Source organism: Numida meleagris, chromosome 23 (genome assembly GCF_002078875.1).
Source record: "Numida meleagris isolate 19003 breed g44 Domestic line chromosome 23, NumMel1.0, whole genome shotgun sequence".
In the NCBI taxonomy this organism is placed as follows: domain Eukaryota; kingdom Metazoa; phylum Chordata; class Aves; order Galliformes; family Numididae; genus Numida; species Numida meleagris.
Window position 1 is genome coordinate 4,381,377 of NC_034431.1, and position 9,368 is coordinate 4,390,744.

Here is a 9,368-nt window from a genome sequence, read left to right on the forward strand (position 1 = left end):
TGCCTCCATGTGTGATGCTTCCTAGCCAGCTCTGGAGCAGGGAATGCACGCAGGACCTCAGACCTTGTGCCCATGCCTGGTCTGTGAGCATCACTGCAGCCCCACACCAGCTCTGTGGTGCTGGAGAAATATCAGGGACACTGCAGGCTGCCATCAGCCCAGGGGGTGGTTGCATTTTCCTCTTGTAATTGCTTGCTGCATGTGAGCCAAGTGCGTGCAGGACAGCTCCCAGGGGAAGGCTGTGTCCTTTACATCCTGTTCTCACTTGACCACAGTGGGATGAGGTGGCTGCATGCCCTATGCATCCCCTGCTTGGATGCCTGCTGCACAGGGCATCCCCCTGCCAAGTCCCATGCCCCAGCTCACCTCGTCTCCCCAAGGGCATGGGGGAAGGCCGTGCCTCAGTTTCCCCTGGTGCAGCCAGTCCCCTGCAGGGCTGGGCAGCCCCATGCTGGCTCTGCGCCTTGCTGGGCTGCACTCGTGCAGCCTGCCTGTGATCCCCCTGCGTGACTTTCAGCCAGGACATGAGAGCTTCCTGGTTAAAATTAGTTTGTTTGCTGGCATGGCCCTGCCAAGGCAGGTGAGTTCAGGGCAGGGTGAGCCAAAACTCCTGAGGTCTCTGCCCATCGGGGTCCTGAAATGTTTTTTTCCAAACAGTTTGCAAGGATTCTGGAGAAGCCAAGGGTGCTTGGAAGCACGCAGTAGTCTGCCAAGAGCTCAGATCAGGGCCAGGGAATAACTGTGCAGCAAATGCATCTGCTCACCAGTAGCTCAGCACAGCTGAGCCGGTCCTGGCCTCTTTGTGAGGCAAAGCTGCCCCTGTGCTGCCTCCATCCCTGAGGATACCGGGCTTGCCAACACCCTCTGTCACAAGCAGCAGGACGTGGAGTCACCAAGGACACGTGGAAGCTGGGATTACACATCCTCATGCTTTGTTCTGCCAGCCTGGGAAGTCTCAGCCCTTCTGCTCTGGGCTGCTCTAGCTTTGGAGAAGCCAAGCACAGATTGCTTTGGTCCAGCAGAGAGAGGCACACACTTCTTTTCTTCCCAGGAGCAGTTCAAGACCCTCTGAAGATCCCTCCCTGCCTTCTCTCTTCCTCACGTAGAGACACCAGGCCTGGAATCCAATTCTGTGCCAGTGATGGAGCCCAGAGGTAAGCAGAGAGGAGGCCCCGAGGGAAACCCACCCCAAGAACAAGGCAGCAGGCAGTTTCTGGTAGAGGAAACTTTAATCTGCTCGTTCGTAGTGCAAAGAGTAAAACTTAAGGCAAAGCTTTCTCTCTTTTTATAAACAGGCGAAAAACAAACGGGCCCCTAAAACAGTAAGTGTGACTGCTACAATAATAATTAAAAAAAAAAAAAAAATTGTGGGGAGAAACTGCAGTCCTGGGAAGGTGTCCTTCCTCCCCTGAAATCCACGTAGGAAACATTGCACCCCAAGATCACGAGCTGGCCCCAACCAGAGATAACTCCATCTGAGCTGCAGGAGAGGTGGCTCGGAGGTGAGGATGCGCCCAGGAGATCCCAGCACCCACCAGCCCCTGCAGAGGGCAGGGATCTTGACACAGCACAAGTTTGCAGTGCGGAGTCGTCTCCCAGCATGGCCTGGCCTCTCTGTTGCCTCTGTTTTGGCTTAAATTACTGATCAATTATTCGTTAGCAGGAGAATGGAGAAAGCCACGCCAGCCGCCCTCAGGCTCTTGGCTTGCAGTCGAGGAGTCAAGGCTCCTTCCAATCTGGCTCCAGCCAAAATTGGCTCTGATGCATGGCTGACCCCAGACAAGCAGCTGGAAAAGGGAAAGCTTTTTAGCGCGTGGCTCTCTTGCAGCCCAGCAGTTTCTTGGAATAGTGCTGGGATGAGGCACCTCAGCCCTCCCCAGCTAGGAATGGATGGCCTCGTCAGACTTTGTGGGACACGTACATTAAACAAACCGTATTTCACATTGCAAACAAAACAGAAGTGTAACCCTGCCCTAAACAAACATAGCTGTGGTCCTGGTACTGCTCCGTGCACACGTCTGCAGGTCCATAACACTTGTGCCTGGAGCTGGAATGTCTCAGTGGGCTTCAAGGAGGACTGGGGTGTCCCCTTGCCTCCCAAAGAGCCACCCCTTCCTGCCAGCCCAGCCTGGGAAGCAGCAAACTCTCCCCAGCCTTAGGGATCCTGAGGGCTGCTCAGGTTCCCCAGGCAGCAGGTAGCAAACTCCCCTTCAAGCCCCTCCACGCAGGTAACACGGTATGTGCTTGCTGGTCTTTCATAGGCGTGGAAGCAGCAGCAGCACTGAGCTCTGCAGTCAGCTGTCCTGCAGGTAGATCGTGCTCATCATGGCTCCTACTGGCAAGGGAAAATTCGGACACCAAAGCCATGGTGGCTGGGACAAGCAGGTGCTCAGAAACCCTGCTGTACTCCAGCTGAGAGCTGGGCTCAGCCCTTTGGTAGAAAAGCCTAAAAAGCTCAAGTGTGCTTTGCTAGAGCCTTGCAAAAGGGGCACGTGACTCCCTTCCCTGGGAGCTGCCCCGTTTAAATGGCAGGAAGAAGAAAGAGTGCAAATGCAGTCCACCAGGTAGTTTTTTGGCCAAGCCTTGGTAGAAAAACACTCTTTTGCCTTGCACCAGTCCCAAGATAGCACAGACTTTAACCTTCCATCAGCTTTGGCTTGGAGGAACCAGAGCATCCTTCTGAGCTTTGTTTCGGATCACAAGCTCAAACCAACAGGCCTTGAAAAAGAAGTTGTCAAATACAACAACAATAAAAACAAAAAAAACAGCCTCTCAGCCTGCTGCAGAGATCAGCTACTGTGCTTGCTAGCAGGAGCTACAGCCTAGTTGTGCCCCGAAGGTGGCTGACAAGACACCTCTGACAGCCTCTTGGTCCTTCAGCACCGTCCTTAGTTCTTTGGAAACAACTCGGGGCAGCCCTGGGAAGAGCTGTCCTGTTCCAGCACAAGGCAGAGGCAGGGGTGTCTTCAATCACCTGGGAAAACCACCCAAACCACCCAGCCCCGTGGTTCACAAGTACACGTTGAGCGTCTGGAGGATCATCTGGCGGCACAGCGGGCAGTTGCGCTGGTAGATGGCCTGCTGCAGGAGGACTTCTGTGCAGTCCTGGCACAGGCACAGGTGCCTGCAGGGCAGAAGCAGCACTGTCTTGGTTTGATCTTGACAGATGACGCATTTCTTACGTTCCTCTTGTTCTTTCAGAAGCATCCAGGGGTCGTCGTCTGGAGCGCCTGCTCCATCCCCAGCTGCCGCGTTCAGCTGCTCTCTCCTCGGAGCTTTCCCCCTGGAGGTGCTCGGCTCATCCCTGGGTGCCTGGAGATGCTGCCTAGAAACAGCACTTTGACCCAGAGCCGGATGTGCCTGCGGGACCTGCTCTGCATCTGGCTGCTCCTCCCACTGCGCTGCCGTGTGGTTGCCCCCTGCCAGCATCAGCCTGCCCAGGGCCTGGGCTGCCCCTCGCCGCTCGCTCTCCCGGTTCATCGTTCTGCCCCCTCGGCTCCAGTTGGTCACTTGCAGGCTCCAGTCCACTAACCTGCGCCAGGTCTGTGAGGTCATGGCCATGCCCAGCATCAGGACGGCCATCTGGTAGAGCCTCCACACCTCCTGTTGCAGGCGGGGATAGGCAGGCAGCGTGTGGAAGTAGCCCAGCACGTGGCCCAGAAGAGTGAGGAGCAGCCCAGGGTTGAAGACGACAGTGCTGACGACAATGATAGCGAGGAGCAGGGCCAGCCCGTACACGTTGACAAAGAAGACGCCGATGAGGAGCTCGGTGGTGGAGACCAGCAGCTCAAAGGCCAGCTGGCAGGGCGACCAGAGCAGGATAGAGATGGCAATGGCGCTGCTGGAAACGTGTGCCAGGAAGGCGGCCAGCAGGTCAGCAACACGCAGCACCGGGCTGACCACCGAGTCCCAGAGAGCCAGCAGCAGGGTGAAGAAGTTCTGCGTGCCCAGCAGGCACAGGTTGACCATGCTGTTGACCAGGTAGGCCAGCAGGCTGACCCCGATGGCCAGCCCCTCGCCCGCCTCCCTCAGCAAGGCCTGCCCCGAGCCCAGCAGGTTGCAAAGCCCGCGCTGCAGCAGCTCCCTGCCCCGCAGCCCCAGGTGGGTCAGCAGGTGGCCCAGCACCTTCAGGCCCTCCAGGGTGGAGCAGCAGCCCCGCAGCAGGCCGCCCAGCCCCTGCATGGCCCCCAGCGCCAGCCCGCAGACCGCCTCGGCCAGGCCGCACAGGCCGCCCAGCAGCCCGTTCCAGCAGGCCCACATCCCGGCTGTGGCCGCCCCGGGGAGGCTGGCGGCGGTGGTGAGCAGCCAGAACAGCGCGGTCACCAGCGAGGACACCAGGAAGAAGTTGAGATCGAGCAGGAGGAGCAGCAAGTCCAGCGCCATGCGCAGGCCGCGTAGCAGGAGCAGCACCAGCTCCATGGCGGGGCCGGGCCCGGCCGCAGCCCTCAGCCGAGGCCCGAGCGGGCCCCCCCCGCTATGGGCGCCGCCATCTTGTCGTGGGCGGGGACGCGGCGCTGGCCAATCGGAGGAGGGGGACGCGGCGAGCCTCGCCTCCCATTGGGCGGTTCGGAGGACGCGGCGGGGGGGGAGGGGGAGGCGCCTCCTATTGGTTGTCTGCGCAGGGTTGGATTTAAAGGGCCAGCAGAGCCGGGTTAACCCCTGGGGACGGTCCCCACCCGGGGCGGGCTGCGGGGTCACGCGTGCGATGAATCGGTGCCGGCCTCAGCGCTGGCAGCCGGCAGGTTTCCGGTTGTGACGCTCCAGCACAGGGTCAGCCAGGGCAGTGCTGCTCGCACCACATCAAGCAGTTTCCTGCACAGGTCTCAGAATAATTCCAAGGCCAGGACTGCCCCAATGTTTGGCCAGGGAGCAGCTCTCACAGCAGGTCCTGCTTCCTGCTGAGCGATTCCTGCCAGCTTTCAGGCTGGGCATCCCCAGGAGACAGCCCAGCCCCACTGCCTGGGCAGTGACGCCAGGCAGAGGAACACCCAGCATCGTGCCCAAGGCTTTTTAAGGAAGGGGTGAGCAAGTGGAGCGGATGACCCATGGGAAAGACATTCAAGGCCCTGGGCAGTGCCTGGACAAGGGGGGAGCCCCTGGGAGTAGGGCGCCTGAGTGCCCCTCCTGCAGCCCCTTCCACTGCACAGCAAAGCCATGTGTCTGTCTGTCTGTCTGTCCTGCTGGCTGCTTTCAGGTCTGTTCCCTCCCTGCCTGGCTGGTGTCAGGGTTTTGGCTGTGTGTTCCCCCCTGGTAGGGTGTGTGCTGGTGCCCACGTGACAGAGCCAAGATGCTTTGAGCATTTATGGTAATGTTTGGATTTCTTATTGCTTTACCAGGAGGCAAAAAAAAAAAAAAAAAGAAAAGAAAAGGGGGTGGATGGGGGACAGAGCAGCAGAGCCAGGCATGTTGTGCTCCATTCATTCTTTGCTCCGCGCCGTGGAGAGGGGCCCTGCGAGCCCCATGCACCTGCGTCCCCTTCCCTGTTGCCGGGGGGGCACAGAGAAGTGCCAAGAGTTGCAAGGCTTCTCCTTCCTTGCTCCTCTTTGCTGCAGGGATGTGCAAAGACCTGGGGGAAGAAGCACCCTGAGAGGGGCACAGGGGGCTGCAAACACCCGGGTGGGGGAGGGAGGGGGGGGGGCACTGAAAACTGTACAGGGTGGGGTGCTCGGCAGCCAGGCCCCCCCGTTGACAGGCTCCCCCCAGCTGTCCCCACACTTGCTGGAGATGTGGGCGCGATGCCACCGCGCTCCCAGCTGTGCACGGCAGCTGCCTGGAGCAGGGCGAGCTCCCGCTGCTCAGACCTCGCTCCACTCATTGAGTCAGGGCTCTGCCACGTGCTGGGCTGTGCTGTACCTTTGGGGTGTAAGAATCGGAGTGTGGGTGCACCTTGCCCAGGGCTGTGCTGGCACCCAGCCCTGCCATGAGGCTGCATCACTGCCTTCCCGGCGCTGAGCTCACCGCAGCGTGTCGGGAAGCGGCAGCAGTCAGCCCGGGCTGCTCCAGTGCTGATGGCTCAGCTTGGAGCTAAAAGCAAAGAGATGGAGCGTCCCGGTGCTGGAGGAGCAATCTGGTTGTCCTGGCTCTGGGGGGTGCAGGACGCTGCGCTGTGGGGCGTGTGGAGCCCAGCGTGCAAATGTGGGGGTGGAAGAGGAATGGGAAAAACAGGGAGACAAAGGGTTGGCAGCCCAACCTGCAGCTGCACAGGGGGGAAATGATGCTGAGGAGGGGGGAAATGGCACCGGGGGCCACCAAGGCTCCCACCTACACTGCCTTGCAGCAGGACACAGCTTCCCCGGCCCCAGCATCTCCTCCCGGTGCTGCCTGGGGGCAGGAAGGGCGGTGCTGGGGTGTGGGTCCTGCTGGCATCGTGCCCCTGCTCCCAGCCCTGGCTGGGTACACGGAACTGTCCCCAGGGTGCTGACCCCCTAGGGGGACAGGCTGGCTAGCACAGCACGGTGACACCAGCACGCAGCCCCGCCATGGCTGCCCTCAAGGTGCCCGGCTGAACGCCCCAGCAACGCCCCAGCACAGCCCCGTGTTCCAGGTCAGGCTCAAACAATGGCTCATTTCAACGCATCCGCTCCAGGAAGGTCCCCATCCCTGTCCCCAGTCGGGCTCGGCTCCAAAGCGGCGTGCCTCGCTCTTCCTCCAGCCTCCATCTCCGGGTGGGAAGGAGCCGTGTCCCCAAGCATCCCCACTGGAGGCACCACCATCTATGGGCTGCGGGGACGGGGAGCCCGAGGGCTGTAGGGAAGGGAGCTGGGATCTCTCTGTCCTATTGGAGCCCAGCCAGGCGGCCCTGGGAAAAGCAAGTCCTCATCCATGGGAAAGTCCTGCGAGGAGAAATCCCTGCCCGGCCCCACAGCTCCCGTGGGTGTGAGCGTCCCCAACGTGGCGGGTGCAGGCAGGGGGGTGGCATGGGGACAGAGCCCTGCACGCTGCCCTTGCCCTCTTTCGAGCAGCCCCAAACCCTGCACAGCACAGAAGGGAACCCCCAAATCTGGTGACACTGTGATTTTTTGGCTTTTCCTTCCTACTCAGTGACATGAGCTGCGGAAGCCCCGTGACGTGGAGGGCCGAGACCTCGGGTGCCCATTCCTCTGGGATCTGCGGCGTTCGCGGGGGGTGAGGATGGAGCGTGGCCGGGCCCCCGCCTGCCCCTGCGCCGCGGGACCCCCCGCCATCCAGCCCCATAATCCACCCCATTGTGCGGGCGGGTGCCCAGCCCTGGCCCATCTGGCGCCAAGACAATGGGGCCTTTTTCCATCCGGCAATAGCCGGGGGGAGATGAACTCAGCATCTTCCGAAGGAAAAGGCCGGTTTATAAATAGCCGTCCCCGCTTTGCCGGCTTCCCCCAGCCCCACAGCCTTCCCCTGGCTACTGCGGTGCGCTCAGAGCTGAGAGATGATCCTTGGGCACAGACGTGATGGTCCGTCCCAGTTTGGCTGTGCACGTGCGAGCGAGAGGGCGGTACGTGGCCGTCTGCACACCACGCGGGGCTGCACCTGCTCTGGGCTGCAGGGAGCCCGCATCCGTGACACGGGCTGAGCGTCCAGCCCTGGGTGCAGGGCTCCTTCCCCATGCCTTGGCGGTGGCCCCCAGCTGGGTAAGGTTTCCCCTTCGCTCCCCAGCTGTCCTTGTCCGTCTGCCCTGTGTGTACTCGGGTACTGCGTGCCCCAAAGCCTTCCCCACTGTCACCAGGGCACGTGTGGGGCTGGGTGTCCCCCTTGCCATCTCAGCTCCTTTTTGGGGCTTTGCCACTACTCAGCATCTGCAAAGCTGCCGTCCATCTCCAGGTGCACAAATCCAGATGTCACCTTCCTTCCTCCCTTCCGCTCACGTCCTTCCTCCCGCCGCCCGCTCCCAGCCCCTCCTGAACAAAGCCCCATAGGGGAGAGCAGAGGCACAAATGAGTGCTAGGAGCCCAGCTGAGCCATAGGACGTCACATAGGGCTCAGAGGGTGGTGCAGGTCATCCATGGGCTCCTGGCACAGCTGATGCTCGCCCCTCACACTCCACCCAGGATCACATCCCTGCGATTCACATTGATCCGTGCATCCCCTGAGCCCTACAGCTGGAATGCAGCCCCAGGGGGTTTCTCCCCGGATGGACGGAGGCAGCAAACCTCCCACGGCTGAGCGCTGGCCCCGCTCCCGGCCCTTCCCTGGGGAGGGGGCCCCTTTCACCCCGCCGGCGTTGTGTGAAGCGCTGCAGGCCTGGGTGGATATGGCAGCCGGCTTCCATCCTCCCTTCATCCACCCCGAGCACAGGAAGCCGTGCCAGCCACAGCGCATCGCCCAGCGCCCATCATCGCCCTTCATCACCCACCATCATCAGGGGGAGCACTCAGCCCCATGCGTGGCCCCTCCTGCAGCTCTCACTCCCCGCCGGCCGCACAGAGCCAGGTGCAGGAGGAGCAAATGCGATTACAACCCTCCTGCAGCTGAGGAGCTCAGATAACGCTGTGAGACGGCCCCGCTGCGGGCACGCTGCCTGTGGGGCTGCCCCACACCTCGAGCAGGGCAGGGACCGGCGCACCGACCTCCCCGCTCCGGCTGCGTGTGCGGGACCGTGGCCCCACGGCACGGCGCGCGCTGTTTGTTTGCATAACGGCGAGCGGGGGGCCGAAGCCAAATCCATTAAGCAAGCAAATAAATAAGAAGGCGTGAGACAAAGCAGCTGAAGGCTGCCCGCCTGCTGCGCTCCCCGCTGAGCCCGCACCCACTGGGTGCCAGGTGATTTCACGCCCAGCCCGCCTCCCAAACCCATTTGCCCCAGAACCATGAGGCTGGTTGGGAAACAAAATAAAAAACCACAGGAAAAAGTTCTCTTCAAAGCAAAGCGCCCCAAAAAGCAGAAGGCACATAGAGGCTGCTGCAGGATGGCACGCGCAGCCGGGCTGTTTTCTCGTGGGAGCGGCGTTGCCCTTCCCCAAGGGCTGGGAATTTTGGTTTTGCTTTATTTTTAACGCGGAATAAAAGCGCGGAGTGGAACAGAATGCGCGGCAGCGTGGCAGCCAGGCTCTCCCACTCGTTTGTTTGCAGCGCTGGGCGCTTTCTTTGCCCTCACCGGGTGGCATTCGTTAGGGTTCATTCACACTGCTTCGTACAAAAGGAGCAGAGCGCGGGGCTCTGGTGCAGCATTCGGGGAGAGGAGAGCATCCAGGGACCCCCAGCCCCGGGTACCCCCATGTCCATGTGAGCATCCCCACCATGCACCCGTGGGGGAACGAGCGCCAGCCCCGCTCCGTGCACTTGCTCCTGGAGGGCCACACAGCAGCGCCAGCCCAGGAGCCTTATCGCTGCCCGGCACTGCCATTTTAAGCAACTAATCTCGCCGGGAAAGAATTTAATCATTTCCGATGAAT

General features: G+C 61.1%; 1 protein-coding gene across 1 annotated transcript; it reads right to left on the bottom strand.

Annotated features, from left to right (window-relative positions):
- On the bottom strand, positions 1,211-4,514 carry RNF26 (ring finger protein 26). The gene has a single exon (XM_021375966.1). It carries the CDS (start codon positions 4,417-4,419, stop codon positions 3,010-3,012), a length of 1,410 nt encoding a protein of 469 aa, XP_021231641.1. The 5' UTR covers positions 4,420-4,514; the 3' UTR covers positions 1,211-3,009.

What these genes read in the sequence shown, in the direction of transcription:
- RNF26 (XM_021375966.1), bottom strand. Translation starts at nt 4,419, where the DNA reads ATGGAGCTGGTGCTGCTCCTGCTACGCGGCCTGCGCATGGCGCTGGAC.